We start from the raw sequence: 27,204 nt of genomic DNA, 5'->3' as shown, positions 1-27,204 counted from the left end.
CCAAATCCCCCAAATCCCCCCAAAAATCCCCAAACCCCCTCAAGACCACCCCAAACCCCCTGAAACCCCCAAACCCCCTCCCAAACCCCCTCAAATCCCCCCAAACCCCCCAAAATCCCCCAAATACCCCAAATCCCCCCAAACTCCCCCAAACCCCCTCAGGACCCCCCAAATTCCCCCAAATCCCCCCCCAAACCCCTCAAGACCCCCAAATCCCCCCTAGAGACCCCCAAATCCCCCTCAAACCCTCAAACCCTCAACTCCCCCAACCCCCCAAAACTCCCCAAATCAGCTCCCCAATAACCCCTTACACAAACCCCCCACCCCCAAATCCCCACCCAAAATCTCCCCCAAATCCCCAATCACTCCCAAACCCCTCAAGACCACCCCAAACCCCTCTGGGACCCCCTCAGGACCCCCCAAAGTCGCCCCCAGCCCCACCTTGGTGAGCGCCGCCACCCTCTGGGCCAGCTGGGCCTCGATCTCGGGCAGCGTCTCGGCTTTCTGCAGGGTCAGCTGCAGCTTGGCCTTGGCGTCCTCGAGCCACTCCTGCAGCTGCCGGCCCTTCTCCTCGCTCTGGGGACAGCATTGGGGACATCGGGGACATTGGGGGGATTGGGGACATTGGGGACATTGGGGACATTGGGGACACTGACAGGGATTGGGGACATTGGGGACATTGGGGGCGTTGGGGACATTGGGTGTCCTCGAGCCACTCCTGCAGCTGCCGGCCCTTCTCCTCGCTCTGGGGACATTGGGGACATTGGGGACATTGGGTGGGATTGGGGTCTTTGAGGGGATCAGGGTCATTGGGGACAGTGGGGACATCGGGGACATTGGGGACACTGGAGACATTGAGGGGATTGGGGACATTGTGGGGATTGGGGGCATTGGGGACATTGGGGGCGTTGGGGACATTGGGTGTTCTCCAGTCACTCCTGCAGCTGCCGGCCCTTCTCCTCGCTCTGGGGACATTGGGGAACATTGGGGACATTGGGGGTGTTTGGGTCATTGAGGTGTTTGGGGGATTGGGGACATTGGGGACATTGGGGACATTGGGTGTCCTCGAGCCACTCCTGCAGCTGCCGGCCCTTCTCCTCACTCTGGGGACATCGGGGACATTTGGGGACATTGGGGGGATTGGGGACATTGGGGACATTGGGGACATTTGGGGACATCGGGTGAAGGACAAGAATGGGAAGGGACAACATCAACCGGTGGTGGGGACATCAATGGGGACACCAAGGTGTGTCCCAGGTGTGACCCTGGTGTCCCCAGGTGTGCCCCAGGTGTGTCCCCAGGTGTCCCCAGGTGTGTCCCCAATGTCCCCAGGTGTGTCACCTGTCTGTACAGGCTCTCCTTGCTGGCCAGCTCATTCTCCAGCTGTGTCCCAGGTGAATCCCATGTATCCCCTCTATCCCAGGTGTATCTCAGGTGTCCCCAGGTGTGTCCCCAATGTCCCCAGGTGTGTCCCCAGTGTCCCCAGGTGTCCCACCTGTCTGTACAGGCTCTCCTTGCTGGCCAGCTCGTTCTCCAGGTGTAACCCAGGTGTATCCCGTGTATCTCAGGTGTATCCCTCTATCCCAGGTGTCTCTCAGGTGTCCCCAGGTGTGTCCCCAATGTCCCCAGGTGTGTCCCCAATGTCCCCAATGTCCCCAGTGTCCCCAGGTGTCCCACCTGTCTGTACAGGCTCTCCTTGCTGGCCAGCTCCTTCTCCAGGTGTAACCCAGGTGAATCCCATGTATCTCAGGTGTGTCCCCTCTATCCCAGGTGTATCTCAGGTGTCCCCAGGTGTATCTCCATGACCCCAGGTGTGTCCCCAGGTGTGTCCCCAATGTCCCCAGGTGTGTCCCCAGGTGTCCCACCTGTCTGTACAGGCTCTCCTTGCTGGCCAGCTCCTTCTCCAGCTGTGTCCCCTCTATATTGGGTGTATCCCCTCTATCTCAGGTGTATCTCACGTGTCCCCAGGTGTCCCCAGGTGTGTCCCCAATGTCCCCAGGTGTGTCACCTGTCTGTACAGGCTCTCCTTGCTGGCCAGCTCGTTCTCCAGCCGGTCGTTGGCGTCGTGCAGCGAGGTCGCCTCGCGCTGCGCGCTCAGGTAGCGCCGCTCCAGCGTCGTGATGCGCTCCTCCATGTCCTCGCGCTGCGCCAGCGCCTGTTGGGGACAATGGGGACATCAGTGGGGACATTGGGGACATTGGGGGTGTTGGGGACATTGGGGACATTGGGGACATTGGGGGCAATGGGACATTGGGGGTGTTGGGGACATTGGGGGGATTGGGGACATTGGGGACATTGGGGACATCAATGGGGACATTGGGGACATTGGGGACATTGGAGATGTTGGGGACATTGGGGACATTGGGGCATTGAGGGGATTGGGGGTGTTGGGGACATTGGGGACACTGGGGACATTGGGGACATTGGGGACATTCCAATGTTGTCATGCGCTCCTCCATGTCCTCGCGCTGCGCCAGCGCCTGGGGGGACAATGGGGACATCAGTGGGGACATTGGGGACATTGAGGGCACTGGGGACATTGGGGACATTGGGGACACTGGGACATTGGGGACATTGGGGGCAATGGGACATTGGGACATTGGGGACATTCCAATGTTGTCATGCGCTCCTCCATGTCCTCGCACTCTGCCAGCGCCTCAGGGACAATGGGGACACATTGGGGACATTGGGGCATTGGGGACATTGGAGATGTTGCGGACATTGGGGACATTGGGGGGATTGGGGGACATTGGGGGCATTGGGACACTGGGGACATTCCAATGTTGTCATGCACTCCATGTCCTCGCGCTGCGCCAGCGCCTGAGGGACAATGGGACATCAATGGGGACAATGGGGACATTGAGGGCATTGGGGACATTGGGGACATTGGGGACATCGGGGCATTGGAGATGTTGGGGACATTGGGGACATTGGGGGCAATGGGGACATTGGGGACATTGGAGATGTTGGGGACATTGGGGACATTGAGGACATTGGAGATGTTGGGAGCATTGTGGGCATTGGGGACATTGAGGGGATTGGGGACAATGGGAGGATTGAGGGGACATTGGGGGATTGGGGACATTGGGGACATTGGGGATGTTGGGGACATTGGGGACATTGAGGGGGAAATTGGGGGTATTGGAATATAGGGGACATTGGGGACAATTGGGATGTTTGGGGCATTTGGGGATTGGGGACATTGGGGACATGGGGGACAATGGAGGCAATGAGAGCAATGGGGACTGGGGACAATGGGAGGATTGAGGGGACATTGGGGACATTGGGGGACATTGGATCATCATCCCAGTTTGGGCCATTTTTCACCATTTTTAGCCACTTTTTCACATTTTTTTCCCGTTTTTTCCCATTTTTTCACCATTTTTTCCCATTTTTTCAGTATTCCCCCCCGTCCTCACCTCCTTGAGGTCCCTCTGGAGCTTGGCCCAGGCCAGATCCCACTTTGGGCCATTTTCCCATTTTTAACTGGTTTTCCGCCATCTTTTCACCGTTTTTTCCCATTTTTTCACCGTTTTTTCCCGTTTTTTCACCGTTTTTTCCGTTTTTTCTTTTTTTCACCATTTTTCTCATTTTTTCACAGTTTTTTCCCGTTTTTTTCGCTATTTCCCCCATCCTCACCTCCTTGAGGTCCCTCTGGAGCTTGGCCCGGGCCAGATCTCACTTTGGGCCATTTTCCCATTTTTAGCTGGTTTTCTGCCATTTTTTCACCGTTTTTTCTCGTTTTTTCACCATTTTTTCTCGTTTTTTCACCGTTTTTTCCCGTTTTTTCCCTATTTCCCCCCGTCCTCACCTCCTTGAGGTCCCTCTGGAGCTTGGCCCGGGCCAGCTCCCACTTTGGGCCATTTTCCCATTTTTAGCTGGTTTTCCGCCATATTTTCACCGTTTTTTCCCATTTTTTTCACCGTTTTTCCCCATTTTTTCACCGTTTTTTCTCGTTTTTTCACCGTTTTTTCTCTATTTCCCCCCATCCTCACCTCCTTGAGGTCCCTCTGGAGCTTGGCCCAGGCCAGCTCCCACTTTGGGCCATTTTCCCATTTTTAGCTGGTTTTCCGCCATCTTTTCACCGTTTTTTCTCGTTTTTTCACCGTTTTCCCCCCGTTTTTTCTCGTTTTTTCGCTATTTCCCCCCATCCTCACCTCCTTGAGGTCCCTCTGGAGCTTGGCCCCCGCCTCGTGGGCCCGGGCCAGCTCCCTCTGGGCGGCGTTGGCCTCGTCCTGCAGCCGGCCCAGCTGGCGGCACAGGGCGGCCACGCGCTGCCGGCCCAGCGACGCCTCCAGCTCCGCCTGGGGACAGCGCCACCTCTGACCTCTGACCCCTGACCTCTGACCCACAGAACTCTGACCTCCATTCCATGTATCCTGCCCGCCCCCCCCCACGCTGTCCCCATTGTCCTCAATCCCATCTGATCCCTGACCCCCCCCCAGTGTCCCCATTGTCCCAATGTCCGCATTGACCCTGACCCCCCCTGTCCCTACCCCCCAAGTGACCATGTCCCCTCAGTCCCATCAGTGACCTGACCCCCTGTCCCCTGACTCAGTCCATGTCCCCTCATTCCATCATGTCCTGACCCCCCAGTGCCCCGCCTCATGCCCCATGTCCCTCATTCCCTCCATGTCCCCTGACCCTCCCAGTGTCACCTCCCTATTGGTGTTCCTCTCCCCAAGTGTCCATTCCCCATCAGTGTCCCTCGTACCCTACCCCCCAGTGTCCCCTGACCCCCCCAGTGTCCCCCATTGACCCCCCAAATTGTCCCCTAACCCCCCAGTGTACCCCCCCAATGTCCCCTCACGTTTTGCACCCCCATGACCCCTACCCATGTCCCCCCCAGTTCCCCGACCCCTCATGTCCCCTCCCTGTCCCCACTGTACCCCCCCGCTGTCCCCATGTCCCCTTACCTTTGGTGCCCCATTCCCTTGACCCTCTGTCCCCTCAGTGTCCCCATTGTCCCCTCAATGTCCCCATCAGTGACCCCTGACCCCCCCGTGTCCCTCATGACCCCTTGTGTCCCCTGACCCCCCCATGTCTCCCTGTCCCTGTCCCTCACGCGTGTCCCCCCCCGTGACTTGACCCCCCCGGTTGTCCCCCCCGTGACCCCTGACCCCCCATGTCCCCCCTGTCCTCACCGCCTGTCCCCTCGGTGCGCTCCTCCAGCCACGCCCCCGACAGGCTCCTCCCGGAGACAGCGACGTGGCAATGCGTGACAATGCATTACAGTGCAGTGTCACCAACAGGACAGTGACCATGACTGACAATGACAGTGTCACCAACAGGGACGGACACTGCTCCCAGTCAGCGATGTGGACGACCTGACCAATGAGGGGCAATACAGTGACCAATCAAGTGACAGTCCCAAAGGTGCCTCCCAGGACACGCTGTGCCATGAGGAAATGACATGACAACACTCTCCCTGGTGACGCGACGTGGGACCAGTGACGACCAAGAGGACAACTGTGACGTGTCACCTCAATGGGACTCAGTGCAGACCATGTCACCAACAGGACCATGACAGCGCTCCCGAGGTACGCGACTTGGGACAGGGGGACAATGGACATGAGGACACTGACAGCCACTGACAGGACAGTGACAGCTCCCCAGAGGACAGCGCTGGGGCATGACAATGCATGCACCTCAATGGAATATGGACCATGACAGTGACACTGACCAGGACAGCTGCTCCCGAGACAGACTGCGGGACTGGACATGACGTGACATGCACCTAAATGGGGACATGTGACAGCAGGACCTGACGGAAGCTGCTCCCGGAGGGACAGCGACTGTGGGGACAGTGAGGGACAATGACAATGTCACCAACAGGACAGACATGCAAGGACGGGACAGGCATGACAGTGCACCAACAGCAGGACAGGACAGCTGCTCCCGGAGGGACAGCGACTGTGGGGACATGGGGACAGTGACATGACATGTCACACAGGACAGGAAGGGACAGGACATGTCACCAACAGGGACAGCTGCTCTCGGAGGGACAGCAACGTGGGAGTGAGGCATGACAGTGAGGGACAATGACAATGACATGGGATGACACTGACAGGGACAGTGACAGCTGCTCCCGAGGGACAGGACTGTGGGGACAGACAGTGACAATGACAGTGTACCAATGGACAGCTGCCCCTGAGGACACGATGTGACATGAGGACAATGCAATCACAGTGACAGTGTCACCAACAGGGACAGCTGCTCCCGGAGGGACAGCGACTGTGGGGACAATGAGGGACAATGAGGGGACAATGACAGTGACAGTGTACCACAGGAAGGACGGACAGGAAGGACACTGACAGGGACAGTGACAGCTGCTCCAGGGACAGCGACATGGGGACAGTGACAGTGACAATGACAGTGACAGTGTCCACAGTGACTGCTCGGACAGTGAATGTGGGACATGACAGTGCATGCACCACAGGGACATGGGACAGCTGCTCGAGGACAGAGACTGCGGGGACAATGACAGTGACAATGATATGGGGACAGTGTCACCTCAGGGACATGGGGACAGGGACAATGCCACTTCAGGGACAGGGACGGGGGACAGGGAGGGGACAAACACAGGGACAAGGGCACAGTGTCACCCCAGGGAGGGGACAGGGACAATGTCACCAACAGGGACAGAGGACAAGACAGCACATGGGGACAGTGCCACCACCCCCAGGTGACACAGGGACACGGCACAGATGTCACCCTCCAAAGGACCCCAATGGGTGTCACCCCTGCCACCACCCACGGGGACACCTCAGTGTCACCTCCCCGGTGTCACCTCCCCGGTGTCACCACCCCGGTGTCCCCCGGTGTCCCCTGCTGTCCCCACCTCCTGGTTGGACACCTCCAGCTCCTCCTCGAGCACGGCCACGCGCTCCAGGGCCACCCGCAGCCGCTCCCGCACCTGGGGACACCGGGGGGACACCGAGGGGACATCACGGTGACATTGAGGTGACATCACAGTGATACCAGGGGGACACCAAAATCCCCCCAAGGATGTCCCCAGAGCCACCAGAACCCCCCTGAGATGTCCCCAGGGCCACCTGTGTGACCCCAAAGTCACCTGAGACCCCTTCGGGTCCCCCCAGGGACACTTGAGGGCCACCAGGTGCCACCAGGTGTGACCAGGTCACCTTAAACCCCCAAAAACCCCCCCAAATCCCCCAAAACGCCCCAAGAACCCCCCTAGAACCCCCCAAGGACCACCCAGGATCCCCCAAAGACCCCACCAGGACCCCCCCAGGTCACCCCAGAACCCTCCTGAGATGCCTTCAGGTCCCACCAGATGCCACCAGGTCCCACCAGGTCACCTTGAAACCTTCCAAACCCACCCAAAACCCCCTCAAGGAGCCCCCCAAGACCACCCAGGACCCCCCAGGTCACCTCAGAACCCTCCTGAGATGCCACCAGGTCCCACCAGGTCCCACCAGGTTCCACCAGGTCACCTTAAACCCCCCAAAATCCCCCCAAACCCCATTAGAGACCCCCAAAAACCCCCAAAGATCCTCTAAAGACCCCCCAAAGACCCCCCAGGACCCCCCAAATCCCCCCCAGACCTTCTCGTCCAGGGCCTTGTGGTGCTCGAAGAGCGACTTGAGGGCCTTGAGCACCTCGACCTCGGAGGAGACCCCGGCCGGGGACTGGGCCTGGCGCTTGACCACGGTCATGCGGAGAGAGCGCTCGTGGCGCGACACCAGGTGCTCCAGGTGCTCCAGCAGCAGCTGGGGACAGCGGGGACATTGGGGACATTGGGGACATCGGGGACATTGGGGACATTGGGGACATTGGGGACATTGGGGACATTGGGGGTGTTGGGGGCGTTGGGGACACTGAGGGGATCAGGGACATTGGGGACACTGGGGGCGTTGGGGACATTGGGGATGTTATGGACACCAGGTGCTCCAGGTGCTCCAGCAGCAGCTGGGGACAGCGGTGGGGACAGTGGGGACATTGGGGACATTGGGGACATTGGGGACATTGGGGTCATTGGGGGGGACTGGTGACATTGGGGACACCAGGTGCTCCAGGTGCTCCAGCAGCAGCTGGGGACAGCATTGGGGACAATGAGGGTGTTGGGGACATTGGGGACATTGGGGACATTGGGGGCGTTGGGGACATTGGGGACATTGGGGACATTGGGGACACTGAGGGGATTTGGGAACACTGGGGACATTGGGGACACCACGGTCATGCAGAGGGAGCGCTGGTGGCACGACACCAGGTGCTCCAGCAGCAGCTGGGGACATTGGGGACAGCGTTGGGGACATTTGGGACATTGGGGACACTGAGGGTGTTGGGGACATTGGGGGCGTTGAGAGGATCAGGGACATCAGGGCATGGGGACAGGGTTGGCACATTGGGGACTTTGGGGACATTGGGGACATTGGGGACATTGGAGATGTTGGGGACGTAATTGGGGACATTGGGGACATTGGAGGCATTGGGGACGTCATTGGGGACAATGGGGACATTGGGGAATCGGGGACATTGGGGACAGCATTGGGGACCCTGGGGACACTTGGGTGGATTGGGGACATCACTGGGGACATGGGGCCACCAGGGATATTGGGGACATTGGGGACAATGGAGGCATTTGGAGACATGGGGACACCATTGGGGACACTGGGGGGGATTTGGGGACACTGAGGGGACACTGAGGTGACATTTGGGGACATTTGGGGACGCTGGTGCTCACGCGGGTGTTGTTGCGCTCGGCCTTGAGCTCGGCGATCTCCTCCTCGCGCTCCAGGAGCTGCTCCCGGCACAGGTTCAGCTCCTTGGTCAGCGCCGCCAGCTCCTGGGGACATTGGGGACATTGGGGACAGTGCAGGGGACACTGGGGACATTGGGGACATTGGGGACACCGAGGGGGATTGGGGACACTGAGGGGGATTGGGGACATTGGGGGGGATTGGGGACATTGGGGGGATTGAGGACACTGGTGACATTGGGGACACTGAGGGGGATTTGGGACATTGGGGGGATTGGGGACATTGGGGACATTGGGGCATTGGGGGGGATGGGGGACATTGAGGGGATTGGGGACATTGGGGACATTGAGGGGGGATTGAGGACATTGGGGGGATTGGGGACAGCAGGGGGGACATTTGGGGACATTGTGGACTTTGGGGACATTGAAGGGATTGGAGACACTGGGGACATTGGGGACATCAGGACATTGGGGGGACTGGGACAACAGGTGGATTGGAGACATTGGGGACACTGAGGGGGATTGGGGACATTGGGGGGACAGTGGGGACGTTGAGGACTTTGAGGACATTGGGGTCATTGGGGACAGTGCAGGGGACACTGGGGACATTGGGGACACTGAGGGGGATTGGGGACATTGGGGGGATTGAGGACATTGGGGGGATTGGGGACATTGGGGACAGCACTGGGGACACTGAGGGGGATTGGGGACATTGGGGGGGATTGAGGATATTGGGGGGATTGGGGACACTGGGGACATTGGGACAATGGGGGATTGGGGAATTAGGGACATTGGGGACATTGGGATATTGGGGACAGTGCAGGGGACATTGGGGACATTGGGGACACTGAGGGGGATTGGAGACATTGGGGGGATTGGGGACATTGAGGACATTGGGGACATTGGGGGAGATTGGGACATTGAGGGGATTGGGGACATTGGGACATTGTGGGGGGATTGAGGACATTGGGGGATTGGGGACAGCAGGGGGACATTTGGGGACATTGTGGACTTTGGGGACATTGAAGGGATTGGAGACACTGGGGACATTGGGGACATTGGGGACATCAAGACATTGGGGGACTGGGACAACAGGTGGATTGGAGACATTGGAGACATTGGGGACACTGAGGGGGATTGGGGACATTGGGGGGACAGTGGGGACATTGAGGACTTTGAGGACATTGGGGTCATTGGGGACAGTGCGGGGGACACTGGGGACATTGGGGACACTGAGGGGGATTGGGGACACTGGGGACATTGGGGGATTGGGGGAATTAGGGACATTGGGGACATTGGGATATTGGGGACAGTGCAGGGGACATTGGGGACACTGAGGGGGATTGGGGACATCGGGGACAGTGCAGGGGACACTGGGGACATTGGGGACATTGAGGGGGATTGGGGACATTGAGGGACTTGGGGACATTGGGGGGGATTGGGGACACTGGGGACATTGGGACAATGGGGGATTGGGGGAATTAGGGACATTGGGATATTGGGGACAGTGCAGGGGACACTGGGGACATTGGGGACACTGAGGGGGATTGGGGACATTGGGGGGGATTGGGGACATTGAGGACATTGGGGGCATTGGGGGGATGGGGGACATTGAGGGGATTGGGGACATTGGGACACTGGGGGGATTTAGGACACTGGGGGGATTGGGGACAGCAGGGGGGACATTGGGGACATTGTGGACTTTGGGGACGTTGTGGACTTTGGGGACATTGAAGGGATTGGAGACACTGGGGACATTGGGGACATTGGGGACATCAAGACATTGGGGGACTGGGACAACAGGTGGATTGGAGACATTGGAGACATTGGGGACACTGAGGGGGATTGGGGACATTGGGGGACAGTGGGGACATTGAGGACTTTGAGGACATTGGGGTCATTGGGGACAGTGCAGGGGACACTGGGGACATTGGGGACACTGAGGGGGATTGGGGACACTGGGGACATTGGGACAATGGGGGATTGGGGGAATTAGGGACATTGGGGACATTGGGATATTGGGGACAGTGCAGGGGACATTGGGGACACTGAGGGGGATTAGGGACATTGAGGGGATTGGGGACATTGGGGGGATTGGGGACACTGGGGACATTGGGACAATGGGGGATTGGGGAATTAGGGACATTGGGATATTGGGGACAGTGCAGGGACATTGGGGACACTGAAGGGATTGGGGACATTGGGGACATTGGGGGGTTTGGGGACATTGTGAACACTGGGGAAATTGGGGGATTGGGGGATTGGGGACATTGGGTACGTTGGGACAATGGGGACATTGGGGACAGTGGGGACGCTGGGGACAGCAGGAACAATGGGGTATTGGGGGAATGGGGACATTGGGGACATTGGGGACATTGGGGACTTGGGGACAGTGGGGACAGTGGAGGAACTGGGGGGATTTGGGGACATGGGGACACTGGCACACGTGGCCACCGGACCTGAACTCACCTGCTCAACCCCTTTGCCCCTCCCTGACCACACCCAGTTTAACCCCACCACACCACACACACTGCTTTAACCCCACCCACACCACACCTGCTTTAACCCCACCACACCACACCTGCTTTAACCCCACGCACACCACTAACCTGCTTTAACCCCACCCACACACACACACCTCAGTTTAACCCCACCCACACCACGCCGGTTTAACCCCACCCACCCACACTGGTTTAACCCCCACACCAACTGCTTTAACCCCACCACACACACACACCTGGTTTACCCAACCACACCACACCACACCTGGTTTAACCTTCCCTCCCTGACTGCTTTATCCACATCACACTGGTTTAACCCCACACGCACAACTGGTTTAACCCACCCACACCACACCTGGTTTAACCCCCCACACCACACCACACTGGTTTAACCCTTCCCTCCCTGACCTGCTTTATCCACACCCACCCAGTTTAACCCCACCTTTATCCACACACACCTGCTTTAACCCCACCCACACCACACTGGTTTAACCACCTTAACCCTACCACACCTGGTTTATCACATTAGACCTGGTTTACCCTTCCCTGACCACACCTGGTTTAACTCACCTTTAAGCACACCTCACCTGGTTTATCCACCCACACCTGGTTAACCCTGCCCAGCCACACCTGGTTTATCCTGCCCACGAACACACTGGTTTAACCCTCCCTGCCCACACCACACCTGGTTTAAACCCTTCCCTCCACTCCACACCTGCTTTAACCCACCCACACTGACCACACATGGTTTATCCAACCACACCTGGTTTAACCTTCCCTCCCTGACCTGCTTTAGTCCACATCACACCTGGTTTAACCCCTTCCACACCACACCTGCTTTATCCTGACCTTTAACCACACCACACCTGGTTTATCCACACCACACCTGGTTTATCCACACACACCTGGTTTAACCTTTCACACCACACCACACCTGGTTTAACCCTTCCCTCCTGACCTGCTTTATCCACATCACACTGGTTTAACCCTTCCACACACACTGGTTTAGCCCCACCTTTAACCCTACCACACCTGGTTTATCCACATTAAACCTGGTTAACCCTCCCTGACCACACCTGGTTTAACTCCACCTTTAACCCTACCACACCTGGTTATCCACACCACACCTGGTTTATCCACACCTTTAACCACACCACACCTGTTTATCCACACCTTTAACTGCATCACACCTGGTTTAACCGCACCCACACCACACCTGGTTTAACCCTTCCCTTCCCTGACCTCACCTGGTTTAATCCTGCCCACACCACACCTGGTTTAACCTCACCACACCTGGTTTAACCCTACCCACACCACACCTGGTTTAACCCTTTCTACACCACACCCCACCTGCTTTAACCACACCTTTATCCACACCACACCTGGTTTATCCACACCACACCTGGTTTAACACCTCCCTGACCACACCACACCTGGTTTAAACCCTTCCACTCCACTCCACACCTGCTTTAACCCCACCCACACCTGACCGCACATGGTTTATTCACACCACACCTGGTTTAACCCACCTTCCACACCACACCTGCTTTGACCCCACCAACACCGTGCCTGCTTTAACCACACCTTTATCCACACCACACCTGGTTTAACCCCACCCACACCACACCTGGTTTAACCCCACCTTTAACCCTACCACACCTGGTTTATCCACATTAAACCTGGTTTAACCCCTCCCTGACCACACCTGGTTTAACTCCACCTTTAACCCTACCACACCTGGTTTATCCACACCACACCTGGTTTAACCCTGCCCACACCACACCTGGTTTATCCACACCTTTATCCACACCACACCTGGTTTAACCCTGCCCACACCACACCTGGTTTATCCACACCACACCTGGTTTAACCCCACCTTTAACCACACCACACCTGGTTTAACCCACCTTTAACCACACCACACCTGGTTTAACCCTGCCCACACCACACCTGTTTATCCACACCACACCTGGTTTAACCTGCCGCACACACCTGGTTTAACACCTCCTGACCACACCACACCTGGTTTAAACCCTTCCACTCCACTCCACACCTGCTTTAACCCACCCACACCTGACGCACATGGTTTATCCACACCACACCTGGTTTAACCCTTTCCACACCACACCTGGTTTAATCCTTCCACACCACACCTGGTTTAACCCCACCTTTAACCACACCACACCTGGTTTATCCACACCACACCTGGTTTAACCCTTCCCTTCCCTGACCACACCTGGTTTATCCACACCACACCTGGTTTAACCCTTTCCACACCACACCTGGTTTAACCCCACCTTTAACCCTACCACACCTGGTTTATCCACATTAAACCTGGTTTAACCCCTCCCTGACCACACCTGGTTTAACTCCACCTTTAAGCACACCTCACCTGGTTTATCCACACCACACCTGGTTTAACCCTGCCCACGCCACACCTGGTTTAACCCCTCCTGACACACCACACGTGGTTTAAACCCTTCCACTCCATCCACACCTGCTTTAACCCACCCACACCTGACCGCACTGGCTTATCCACACCACACCTGGTTTAACCCTTCCACACCACACCTGCTTTATCCTGACCTTTAACCACACCACACCTGGTTTATCCACACCACACCTGGTTTAACCCCTCCCTGACCACACCTGGTTTAACTCCACCTTTAAGCACACCACACCTGGTTTAACCCTGCCCACACCACACCTGGTTTATCCACACCTTTATCCACACCACACCTGGTTTAACCCTGCCCACACCACACCTGGTTTAACCCTTCCCTTCCCTGCCCACACCACACCTGGTTTAAACCCTTCCACTCCACTCCACACCTGCTTTAACCCCACCCACACCTGACCGCACATGGTTTATTCACACCACACCTGGTTTAACCCCTTCCACACCACACCACACCTGGTTTAACCCACCTTTATCCACACCACACCTGCTTTAACCCCACCCACACCACACCACACCTGGTTTAACCCTTCCCCTCCCTGACCTGCTTTATCCACACCACACCTGGTTTAACCCCTTCTACACCATACCTGGTTTAACCTAACCTTTAACCACACCACACCTGGTTTATCCACACCACACCTGGTTTATCCACACCACACCTGGTTTAACCCCATCTACACCATACCTGGTTTAACCCCACCTTTAACCACACCACACCTGGTTTAACCCCTCTTACACCACACCACACCAGGTTTAACCCCTCCCCTGCCTCACCTGGGGCAGGGCGCAGTTGAGCTGGCGCTGCAGCAGGTCCCGCTCGTGGGCCAGGTCGCGCAGCCGCAGGTGCGCCGTGTTCAGCCCCTCCTGCGTGTCCCGCAGCGTCTCCAGCAGCCGCTCGCGCTCCCGCAGCATCTGCACCATCAGCTGCTCCAGCCCCGGCTCCTCGGCCGCGCCCGAGCCCCGCCGCGGGTCCTCGCTGATGGTGGGCAGCACCTCGCACATCATCCTGGGCACACCTGGGCGCACCTGGGCGCGCCTGGAGACACCTGGGCACACCTGGAGTCACCTGGAGAGACAAGGGATGGGAGAGGGATCAATGGTTTATCTGAGACTGGGTTCCTTGGGGGTCCTGGCTGATGGTGGGCAGCACCTCGCACATCATCCTGCATACCTGGGTGCACCTGGAGACACCTGAGCACACCTGGAGTCACCTGAAGAGACAAGGGATGGGAGAGTGATCAATGGTTTATCTGAGACTGGGTTCCTTGGGGGTCCTGGCTGATGGTGGGCAGCACCTCGCACATGATCCTGGGCACACCTGGGCGCACCTGGGCGCACCTGGAGACACCTGGGCACACCTGGAGTCACCTGGGGGGAGATGGAGTGGGAGTGATGTGAGTGGGTGATCTGAGACTGAACCACTCTGGGGGTCCTGGCCCATCCTGGGGGTCCTGGCTGATGGTGGGCAGCACCTCGCACATCATCCTGGGCACACCTGGGTGCACCTGGGCACACCTGGAGACACCTGGGCACACCTGGAGACACCTGGGGGAATACAATGTGGGAGGGACATCAATGATTGAACCAAAACTGAACCACTCTGAGGGTCCTGGCTGATGGTGGGCAGCACCTCGCACATCATCCTGGATACACCTGGGTGCACCTGGGCACACCTGGAGACACCTGGGCACACCTGGAGTCACCTGAAGAGAAACAGGATGGGAACAACGTGAGGGGTTTGATACAAGATTGGGTTCTTTGGGGGTCCTGGCCCATCCTGGGGGTCCTGGCTGATGGTGGGCAGCACCTCGCACATCATCCTGGGCACACCTGGGCACACCTGGGCACACCTGGAAACACCTGGAGGGAGATGGAGTGGGAGAGGGATCAATGGTTTATCTGAGACTGGGTTCCTTGGGGGTCCTGGCTGATGGTGGGCAGTGGCTCGCACATCATCCTGGGCACACCTGGGCACACCTGGAGACACCTGGGCACACCTGGAGTCACCTGGGGGGAGATGGAGTGGGAGTGATGTGAGTGGGTGATCTGAGACTGAACCACTCTGGGGTCCTGAACCACTCGGGGGGTCCTCGCTGATGGTGGGCAGCACCTCTCACATCATCCTGGGCACACCTGGGCGCACCTGGAAACACCTGGGCACACCTGGGTGCACCTGGAGTCACCTGGAGGGAGATGGAGTGGGAGAGAGATCAATGGTTTATCTGAGATTGGGTTCTTTGGGGGTCCTGACAGATCCTGGGGGTCCTGGCTGATGGTGGGCAGCACCTCGCACACATCCTGCACACCTGGGCACACCTGGGCACACCTGGGCACACCTGGAGTCACCTGGAGATACAAGGGATGGGAGAGGGATCAATGGTTTATCTGAGATTGGGCTCTTTGGGGGTCCTGACAGATCCTGGGGGTCCTGGCTGATGGTGGGCAGCACCTCGCACATCATCCTGGGCACACCTGGGCACACCTGGAGACACCTGGGCACACCTGGAGTCACCTGGAGGGAGATGGAGTGGGAGAGGGATCAATGGTTTATCTGAGATTGGGCTCTTTGGGGGTCCTGGCCCATCCTGGGGGTCCTGGCTGATGGTGGGCAGCACCTCGCACATCATCCTGGATACACCTGGGCACACCTGGGCATGGGGAATATGGGGTCAGTACCCAGCACTGCTCCAGTCCTGACCCATCCTGGGGGTGGGCAGCACCTCCCACATCGACCTGGGCACACCTGGGCACACCTGAGTGCACTTGAGCACTGGAAAGCACTGGAGGATGGGGTGAGGGTGCAATGAGGGTACTGGGGGGCACTGGGATGGAATGGGGGACCCTGGGGGGTACTGGGGTGAAATGGGGGGATACTGGGGGGCACTGGGGGGTACTGGGATGGAATTGAGGGGTACTGGGAGGCACTGGGATGAACTGGGGGCACTGGGAGGTACTGGGATGAAATGGGGGACACTGGGGGGTACTGGGGTGAAATTGAGGGGTACTGGGGGGCACTGGGATGAAATGGGGTGAACTGGGATGAAATGGGGGTGCTGGGGTGCAATGGGGGGCACTGGGGGTACTGAGATGAACTGGGGTGCACTGGGGTACTGGGGGCACTGGGATGGAATGGGGGACCCTGGGGGTACTGGGGGATACTGGAATGAAATGGGGGGTACTGGGATGAACTGGGGGGTACTGGGATGAAATGGGGGGCACCGGGGGGCACTGGGATGAAATGGGGGGCACTGGGATGAAATGGGGGTTACTGGGGTGAAATTGAGGGGTACTGGGGGGTACTGGGATGAAATGGGGGGCACTGGGGGGCACTGGGGGGTACTGGGATGGAATGGGGGGCACTGAGGGATACTGGGATGAAATGGGGAGTACTGGGATGAAATGGGGGGCACTGAGGGGTACTGGGGTGAAATTGAGGGGTACTGGGAGGCACTGGGATGAAATGGGGTGAACTGGGATGAACTGGGGGTGCTGGGGTGCAATGGGGGGCACTGGGGGGTACTGGGGTGAAATTGAGGGGTACTGGGGAGTGCTGGGATAAACTGGGGGGTACTGGGAGGTACTGGGGGTAGAGATGGGGTTTGGGGTGGGGTTTGGGAGGGAGGGTTTGGGATGGGGATGGGGAGGCCAGGATTGGGATGGGATTTGGGATGGAGGGTTTGGGATGGAGAGTTTGGAATGGGGGTTTGGGATGAGGATGGGGTGTTTGGGATGAGGGTGCAGAGTTTGGGGGCTTAGGATGGGGGTTTTGAGATGGGGATTTGGGATGGAGATGGGATTTTGGATGGGGTTTGGGATGGGGGCTTTGGGATGGGGTTTGGGATTGGGGTGGGGGTTTGGGACGAGGGTGCAGAGTTTGGGATGAGGATGGGGTTTGGTTTTGGGATGGAGGTACGAGGTTTTGGATGGGGGTTTGGGATGGGGATGGGGTTTGGGATGGGGGCTTTGGGATGGAGATGGGGTTTGGGATGGAGTTTGGGGATGGGGATGGGGTGGGGATGCAGGGTTTGGGATGGGGGCTTTGGGATGGGGATGGGGTTTTGGATGGGTTTGGGGATGGGGGATGGGTTTGGGATTGGGGTGGGGGTGCAGGGTTTGGGATGGGGGCTTTGGGATGGGATGGGGTTTGGTTTTGGGATGGGGGGTTTGGGATGAGGGTGCAGAGTTTGGGAAGGGATGGAGTTTGGGGGTTTTAGGATGGGGCTTTGAGATGGGGATTTGGGATGGAGATGGATTTGGATGGGGTTTGGGATGGGGTTTGGGATTGGGGTGGGGGGTTTGGGATGAGGGTGCAGAATTTGGGATGGGGATGGGGTTTGAGGGTTTTAGGATGGGGGTTTTGAGGTGGGGATTTGGGATGGAGATGGGATTTTGGATGGGGGCTTTGGATGGGGGTTTGGATTGGGGTGTGGGGTTTGGGACGAGGGTGCAGAGTTTGGGATGGGGATGGGGTTTGGTTTTGGGATGGAGGTACGAGGTTTTGGATGGGGGTTTGGGATGGGGATGGGGTTTGGGATGGGGGTTTGGGATGGAGATGGGGTTTTGGATGGGGTTTGGGGATGGGGGATGGGGATGGGGTGGGGGTGCAGGGTTTGGGGATGGGGTTTGGGATGGGGATGGGAGTTTGGAATGGGGGGTTTGGGATGAGGTGCAGAGTTTGGGATGGGGATGGGGTTTGGGGGGTTTAGGATGGGGGGTTTAGGACGGGGTTTGGGATGGGGTTTGGGTTTGGGATGGGGGGTTTGGGATGGGGGGTTTGGGATGGGGATGGGGGCTTTGGGATGAAGGTGCAGAGTTTGGGATGGGGATGGGGTTTGGGTTTGGGATGGAGGTTTGGGGGATTTGGGATGTGGGGTATAGGACGGGGTTTGGGATGGGGATGGGGGCTTTGGGATGAGGGTGCAGAGTTTGGGATGGGGACGGGATTTGGGTTTTGGACGGAGGGTTTTGGATGGGGGGTTTGAGATGGGGTTTGGGGGATTTGGGATGTGGGGTAAAGGACGGGGTTTGGGATGGGGATGCAGTTTGAGATGAGCATGGGAGGTTTGGGATGGGAATGGGGGCTTTGGGATGGGGATGGGGGGTTTGGGATGGGGATGGGGGGCTTGGGATGGATTTTGGGGGCCTTAGGATGGGGATGGGGTTTGGGGTGAGGGGTTGGGGATGGGGGTGGCAGGGCCAGGATTGGGATGGGGGTGTCAGAGGTAGAATGGGGACGCCGGGAATGGGATGGGGATGGGGGATTTGGGATGGGGATGAGGATGAGGATGAGGATGGTGACGGCGGGGCCGGGCCCGGGGATGGGATCGGGATGCCGGGACGTGGATGCCGGAGGCGGGATGGGGATGCCGGATTTGGGATCGGGATGCCGGATTTGGGACTGGGGATGCGGATGCCGGGGCCGGGATGGGATCGGGATGCCGGATTTGGGATGGAGATGCCGGATTTGGGATGGAGATGCCGGATTTGGGATCGGGATGCCGGATTTGGGACTGGGGATGCCGGATTTGGGATGGAGATGCCGGATTTGGGATCGGGATGCCGGATTTGGGATGGGGATGCCGGATTTGGGATCGGGATGCCGGATTTGGGATCGGGATGCAGAGGCCGGGGATAGGATCAGAATGCGGATTCGGGATTTGGGATGCGGATGCCGGAATTGGGATGGCGATGCCGGGTTTGGGATGCGGATTTGGGATTCGGGATGCGGCTGCCGGGGCCGGGACGGGATCGGGATGCGGATGCCGGAATTGGGATTCGGGATGCGGATGCCGAGACGGGGATGGGATCGGGATGGCGATGCCGGGTTCGGGATGCGGATGCGGATTTGGGATCGGGGATGCGGATTTGGGGTTCGGATTTGGGGTTCGGGCTTTGCCTGGCGGGGGTCGGTTCCGGGGGGTCCCGGGGGGGTCTCGGGCCCTGCTCCTACCTGGGCTCCGAGCGGCGCTGCGGCAGCTCCGGCGGACGGACGGACGGACGGACGGACGGACGGACGGACGGCGGGAGGGAGGCGGCCCGGCGGGGAGGGGGGGCCCCGGCGGTGGGGGGGGGTCGCCGCCCGTCGCCCCCGCTCCGGTTCCGGCCCCCAGCGCGCCCCGGGCCCGCCCGAGCCCCGCGGCCGCCGCCCGCCCCCCCCCCGGTACCGACCCCCCCCCGGCCCGGCCCCGCAAAACGCTGCGCGGGCCCTTTAAGAGCGGCGCTGATTGACGGCGCCGCCGGCCAATGGGAGCGCGCCGGCGGCGCGCTGGCCCCGCCCCCTCGGCGGGTGGGAGGGAGGGGCGTGGCCTGAGAGGGAGCGGCCAATGGGAGCGCGCGGGGGGCGGGGCCAGCGCCGGGTGATGTCATCGGGCGGGGGCGGGGGAGGGCGCGCATGCGCGTTGTCATGGAGACGGCCCCGCCCCCGCGTTGCCATGGGGATGGACCGTTCCCCCCCCATCGTGCGTTGCCATGGCAACGGGATCGCTCCCGTCCCCGCGTGCCGGGATGGAGCGCGTCGCCATGGAAACCGGCCCGCGTTGCCATGGAGAGTGGGCGGAGTCCCCTCCCTGTGTGTTGCCATGGAGACGGAGCGCCAGCCAGCACCGTTGCCACGGCAACAGTATCGCTGCCCCTTCATGGCGGTCACCATGGAGACTCAGCATCACAGCCCCGTTGCCATGGAAACATAACACACACCCCCCCCCCACCCCTGGGCGTTGCCATGGAAACCGCCCCTCCACCCCCTGGTTGCCATGGAGACAGGACTCTGCCCACTCCCCGGTTGCCATGGCAACAGACCATCCCATCCCCTCCATAGGCGTTGCCATGGAGACAGGAGTTAGGATTCCTCCCCCCCCCCCCCCGGTTGCCATGGAGACAGACCCGCCCCCATCCAACCCTGTTGCCATGGAGATGGGATCCCCCCCATTACTTTCATCCCCATTACCATAGAAACCAACCCGTTACCATGGAAACCAACGCCCTGCCCTGTTGCCATGGTTACCAACCCCCATTTCCCCTTTCCCCCACCCAAAAAAGGCGCCTGGACCCCTCCCCCCCCAATCCCGGGGAGGGTCACGTGACCCTCAGGTGAGACAGGTGACACAGGTGACCCTAAGCCATGGGTGACACAGGTGACACACAGGTGACCCACAGGTGACACTCATGTGACACAGGTGACATACAGGTGACACACAGGTGACACTGCGGTGACCCAGGCGACACAGGTGACACACAGGTAACCCACATGTGACACACAGGTGACACTGAGGTGACACAGCGGTGACACACAGGTGACAGAGGTGACACACAGGTAACCCACATGTGACCCACAGGTGACACTGAGGTGACACAGGTGACAGAAGAGACAGAGGTGACCCCTCACAGGTGACACAGGTGACACTCAGGTGACCCTCAGGTAACCCACATGTGACAGAAGTGACAGAGCTGACACAGATGACCCCCCTCAGGTGACCCACAGGTGACACTGAGGTGACACACAGGTGACAGAGGTGACACAAAGGTGACACAGAGGTGACACAGAGGTGACATAGACGACCCCCCTCAGGTGACACAGGTAACCCACAGGTGACCCAGAGGTGACACAGGTAACACAGAGGTGACACAGGTGACACAGGTGACACTCAGGTAACCCACAGGTGACACAGGTGACCCAGAGGTGACCCAAAGGTGACGCAGAGGTGACCCAAGGGTGACACCCAGGTAACCCACAGATGACCCAGAGGTGACCCAAGGGTGACACCCAGGTAACCCACAGATGACCCAGAGGTGACGCAGAGGTGACCCAGGTAACCCACAGGTGACACAGGTGACCCCCCATCAGATAACCCACAGGTGACACTGAGGTCACACAGATAACCCACAGGTGACACTGAGGTGACACAGGTGACACTGAGGTGACACAGATAACCCACAGGTGACACAGGTGACCCCCCATCAGATAACCCACAGGTGACACTGAGGTCACACAGATAACCCACAGGTGACACAGGTGACCCCCATCAGATAACCCACAGGTGACACTGAGGTCACACAGATAACCCACAGGTGACACTGAGGTGACACAGGTGACCCCCCATCAGATAACCCACAGGTGACACAGAGGTCACACAGATAACCCACAGGTGACACTGAGGTGACACAGGTGACCCACCTGGGCCACGCCTTTAAATAGCAGCCAATAAATACTGTACAGTGTGCCACATATACACACGGGATGGGGGGGATTGGGGGGATTTGGGGGGTCCTGGGGGGTCCCAGGTGACTTTGGGGGGTCCCAAGGGGTCCCAGAGGGGTCCCAAGAGCTCCTGGGAGGGGGGTTCTGGGGATCCCGGGCGACTTTGGGGTGTCCTTGGGGGGGTCCCAGAAGGTCCCAGAAGGGTCCCAGGTGACTTTGGGGGGGGTCCCTGGGGACTTTTGGGGGGTCCCAGAGGATCCTGGGGAATTTTGGGGTGTCCTGGGGGGGTCCCAGAGGGGTCCCAGGGGATTTTGGGGTGTCCTGGGAGGGTCCTGGGGGATCCCAGGGGTCTTTGAGGGGTCCCAGGGCACTCTGGGGGTGTCCTGGGTGACTTTGGGGGGGTCCCAGGTGACTTTGGAGGGTCCCAGGGGGGCTCCTGGGGCATTTTGGGGGGTCCTGGGGGGGTCCCGGGGGTCTTTGGGGTCTCCTGGGGGGGTTCTACCCCCTCGATTCCAGCGACCTGCGGGGGGAAATTGGGGAGGGGTCAGGGGTGGAATTTGGGGGTTTGGGGACTCAGGGACTTCGGGGTCTGGGGGATTTTGAGATTTGGGATTTGGGGGATTTTGGGGTTTGGGGACCCAAGAAATTTGGGATTTTGGGATTTGGGGTTTGGGGACTCGGAGAATTTGGAACTCAGGGATTTTGGGGTTTGGGGAGCAAGGATTTTGGGATTTTGGGAACTCATGGATTTTTGGATTTGGGAACAAAGGAATTTTGTGATTTTGGGATTTGGGGACTCAGGGATTTTGGGATTTGGAAACTCAGGAATTTGGGGATTTGGGATCTCAAGATTTTGGGATTTGGGGTCTCAGGGATTTTGGGATTTGAGGAGTTGGGATTCGGGGATTTTGGGATTTGGGGTCTCACGGATTTTGGAATTTGGAAACTCAGGAATTTGGGATTTGGGAACTCAAAATTTTGGGATTTGGCGGATTTTGGATTGGATACTCAGGATTTGGGGATTTTGGGATTTGGGAGCACAGGGATTTTGGGATTTGGGGTCTCAGGGATTTTGGGATATTGGGATTTGGGGTCTCAGGGAATTTGGGATTTGGGAGCACAGGAATTTTGGGATTTGGGAGCACAGGAATTTTGGGATTTTGGGATTTGGGAGCACAGGGATTTTGGGATTTTGGGATTTGGGAGCACAGGGATTTTGGGATTTTGGGATTTTGGGATTTGGGAGCACAGGAATTTTGGGATTTTGGGATTTGGGAGCACAGGGATTTTGGGATTTTGGGATTTGGGAGCACAGGAATTTTGGGATTTTGGAGCACAGGGATTTTGGGATTTTGGAGCACAGGAATTTTGGGATTTTGGAGCACAGGAATTTTGGGATTTTGGGAGCACAGGAATTTTGGGATTTTGGAGCACAGGAATTTTGGGATTTGGGAGCACAGGGATTTTGGGATTTTGGGATTTGGGGGCACAGGGATTTTGGGAATTCGGGATTTGGGGCTCACGAGTAGCTGTTGTGCTGGCGGCGCCGCGCCGTGCGCAGTTTCTCGAATCGCGCCTCCATCTCCTCGAGCACGCGCGGCGTGTACCGGACCACGAGCTTCACCGAGCCCTGCGCCGCCTTCAGCAGCTCCACGGCGCGCTCGTGCTGCTCCCCCTCCACGCTCTGCGCCCCAAAAACCCCAAATGGAACCCCAAAATCCCTTCAGCAGCTCCACGGCGCGCTCGTGCTGCTCCCCCTCCACGCTCTGCAACCCAAAACCCAACCTGAACCCCAAAACCACAACCTGAACCCCAAAATCCCTTAAGCAGCTCCACGGCGCGCTCGTGCTGCTCCCCCTCCACACTCCATACCCCAAAACCCCAATGGAGCCCAAAAACCCCAAATGGAGCCCCAAAAATCACCCAGAAACTGACCTGATCCAAAAACCCAACCTGAACCCCAAAATCCCTTCAGCAGCTCCACCGCGCGCTCGTGCTGCTCCCCCTCCACGCTCTGCGCCCCAAAAACCCCAAATGTAACCCAAAAATCACCCCAAAACTGTCCCGGTCCTGAAAACCCACCCAGAACCCCAAAATCCCTTCAGCAGCTCCACGGCGCGCTCGTGCTGCTCCCCCTCCACGCTCTGCGCCCCAAAAACCCCAAATGGAGCCCCAAAAACCCACCCAGAACACCAAAAATCACCCAGAAACTGACCCGGCCCCAAAAACCCAACCAAAAACTGACCCGGCCCCAAAAACCCGACCTGAACCCCAAAATCCCTTCAGCAGCTCCACGGCGCGCTCGTGCTGCTCCCCCTCCACGCTCTGCGCCCCAAAACCCAAATGGAGCCCCAAAAACCCCAAATGAAGCCCCAAAAATCACCCAAAAACTGACCCGGTCCCAAAAATTCACCCCAAAACTGACCCGGTCCTGAAAACCCAACCTGAACCCGAAAATCCCTCCAGCAGCTCCACGGCGCGCTCGTGCTGCTCCCCCTCCATGCTCTGCGCCCCAAAACCCAAATGGAGCCCCAAAAACCCCAAATGGAGCCCCAAAACTGACCCAACCCCAAAAAATCACCCCAAAACTGACCCGGTCCTGAAAACCCAACCAGAACTGTCCTGATCCCAAAAACCCACCCAGAACCCCAAAATCCCTTTGGCAGCTCCACGGCGCGCTCGTGCTGCTCCCCCTCCATGCTCTGCACCCCAAAACCCAAATGGAGCCCCAAAAACCCCAAATGAAGCCCCAAAAATCACCCAAAAACTGACCCGGTCCCAAAAATTCACCCCAAAACTGACCCGGTCCTGAAAACCCAACCTGAACCCCAAAATCCCTCCAGCAGCTCCACGGCGCGCTCGTGCTGCTCCCCCTCCACGCTCTGCGCCCCAAAACCCGGGATGGAGCCCAAAAACCCAACCAAAAACTGCCCCGGCCCCAAAAAACCACCCCAAAAACTTCCCCGACCCCAAAAACCCAACCTGAACCCCAAAATCCCTTCAGCAGCTCCACGGCGCACTCGTGCTGCTCCCCCTCCACGCTCTGCGCCCCAAAAACCCAAATGGAGCCCAAAAAACCCCAAATGGAACCCCAAAAACCCAACCAGAAACTGCCCGGACCTTAAAAACCACCCCAAAAACTTCCCCGACCCCAAAAACCCAACCAAAACTGTCCCGGTCCTGAAAACCCAACCTGAACCCCAAAATCCCTTCAGCAGCTCCACGGCGCGCTCGTGCTGCTCCCCCTCCACGCTCTGCGCCCCAAAAACCCCAAATGGAGCCCCAAAAATCACCCAAAACTGCCCCGACCCCAAAAACCCAACCAAAAACTGCCCTGGTCCCAAAAACCCAAGCAGAACTGTCCTGATCCCAAAAACCCAACCTGAACCCCAAAATCCCTTCAGCAGCTCCACGGCGCGCTCGTGCTGCTCCCCCTCCACGCTCTGCGCCCCAAAAACCCAAATGGAGCCCCAAAAACCCCAAATGGAACCCCAAAAATCACCCCAAAAACTGCCCTGACCTCAAAACCCCAACCAGAACCCCAAAAACCCAACCTGAACCCCAAAATCCCTTCAGCAGCTCCACGGCGCACTCGTGCTGCTCCCCCTCCACGCTCTGCGCCCCAAAACCCAAATGGAACCCCAAAAACCCAACCAAAAACTGCCCCGGCTCCAAAAATTCACCCCAAAACTGACCCGGTCCTGAAAACCCAACCAGAACTGTCCTGATCCCAAAAACCCAACCTGAATCCCAAAACCCAACCAAAAACTGCCCCGGCCCCAAAAACCACCCCAAAAATCCACCCAGAACCCCAAAATCCCTTCAGCAGCTCCACGGCGCGCTCGTGCTGCTCCCCCTCCACGCTCTGCACCCCAAAACCCAAATGGAGCCCAAAAATCACCCAGAAACTGCCTGGACCTTAAAAACCACCCCAAAAACTTCCCCGACCCCAAAAACCCAACCAAAAACTGACCCGGCCCCAAAAACCCAAATGGAACCCCAAAATCCCTTCAGCAGCTCCACGGCGCGCTCGTGCTGCTCCCCCTCCACGCTCTGCACCCCAAAACCGAAATGGAACCCCAAAACTGACCTGGCCCCAAAAAATCACCCCAAAACTGTCCTGACCCCAAAAACCCAACCTGAACTGTCCTGATCCCAAAAACCCAACCAAAAACTGACCCGGCCCCAAAAACCCAACCAGAACTGTCCTGAACCCCAAAAACCCAACCAAAAACTGCCCTGGCCCCAAAAACTCAACCTGAACCCCAAAATCCCTTCGGCAGCTCCACGGCGCGCTCGTGCTGCTCCCCCTCCACGCTCTGCACCCCAAAACCCAAATGGAGCCCCAAAAACCCCAAATGGAACCCCAAAAACCACCCAAAACTGACCCGGCCCCAAAAATCCAACCAGAACCCCAAAAACCCAACCTGAACCTCAAAAGCCACCCAAAAACTGCCCTGATCCCAAAAACCCACCCCAAAACTGCCCCAAACCCCAAAAACCACCCCAAAAACCACTCCAAAAAATGCCCCAACCCCAAAAACCCAACCAGAACCCCAAAAACCCAACCAAAAAATGCCCCAACCCCAAAAACCCAACCAGAACCCCAAAAACCCAACTGGAATCCCAAAAACCCCACCCAAAAAATGCCCCAACCCCAAAAACCCATCCCAAATCCCAATTTAACCACTTTAAACACCCCAAAATCCCAATTTAACCCCCCAAAAACCCCCAAATCCCGGGATTTTTCCCCAAATCCTCACCACACCATTGATGCTGAGGAGCTGGTCACCCCAAATCCCTCCCAAACCCCCCAAAACCCCAATTTAACCCTTCAAACTCCAACTTATCCATTATAAACCCCAATTTAACCACTCCAAACCACCCCAAACCCCCAAAATCCCGGGATTTCGCCCCAAATCTCACCACGCCGTTGACGCTGAGCAGCTGATCCCTTCTCCTGATCCCCCCATATCCCACCCGAACCCCCCAAAACCCAAATATAACCACTCCAAACCCCCCAAACCACCCCAAAACCCAAATTTAACCCTTCAAATACCACTGTAACCATTCCAAACCCCCAAAATCCCGGGATTTCTCCCCAAATCTCACCACGCCGTTGACGCTCAGGAGCTGATCCCCCCGTTTGAGCCCCCCGTGGCGGTCGGCCACCCCAAATCCCACCAAAACCACCCCAAAACCCAAATTTAACCCTTCAAACCCCAATTTAACCCTTCAAACCCCAATTTAACCCTTCAAATCCCAATCTAACCCCACAAAACCCCCAAAATCCCGGGATTTCTCCCCAAATCTCACCACGCCA

General features: G+C 58.1%; 2 protein-coding genes across 2 annotated transcripts; both read right to left on the bottom strand.

Moving 5' to 3' along the window:
• Positions 1-441: 441 nt before the first annotated feature.
• LOC135441839 (liprin-alpha-3-like) lies at positions 442-14,878 on the bottom strand (the record flags this gene model as incomplete). The annotated part of the gene is made up of 9 exons (XM_064701392.1): positions 14,856-14,878; positions 14,459-14,750; positions 8,708-8,809; positions 7,569-7,733; positions 6,842-6,916; positions 6,202-6,234; positions 4,158-4,304; positions 2,009-2,155; positions 442-576 (listed from the first exon to the last, which is right to left on the bottom strand). Coding segments are annotated over exons 2-9 (1,035 nt in total), but the record flags the coding sequence as incomplete, so codon positions are not given.
• A 7,256-nt stretch (positions 14,879-22,134) lies between these two features.
• On the bottom strand, positions 22,135-27,094 carry LOC135441840 (protein lin-7 homolog B-like; the record flags this gene model as incomplete). The annotated part of the gene is made up of 3 exons (XM_064701393.1): positions 22,135-22,401; positions 23,405-23,565; positions 26,994-27,094. Coding segments are annotated over 3 exons (284 nt in total), but the record flags the coding sequence as incomplete, so codon positions are not given.
• Positions 27,095-27,204: the final 110 nt, after the last annotated feature.

This window comes from Zonotrichia leucophrys, unplaced genomic scaffold (genome assembly GCF_028769735.1).
Source record: "Zonotrichia leucophrys gambelii isolate GWCS_2022_RI unplaced genomic scaffold, RI_Zleu_2.0 Scaffold_580_31898, whole genome shotgun sequence".
In the NCBI taxonomy this organism is placed as follows: Eukaryota; Metazoa; Chordata; class Aves; order Passeriformes; family Passerellidae; genus Zonotrichia; species Zonotrichia leucophrys.
Note: the sequence above shows the minus strand (reverse complement) of the source record. Positions and strands in the feature narration are given on the sequence as shown.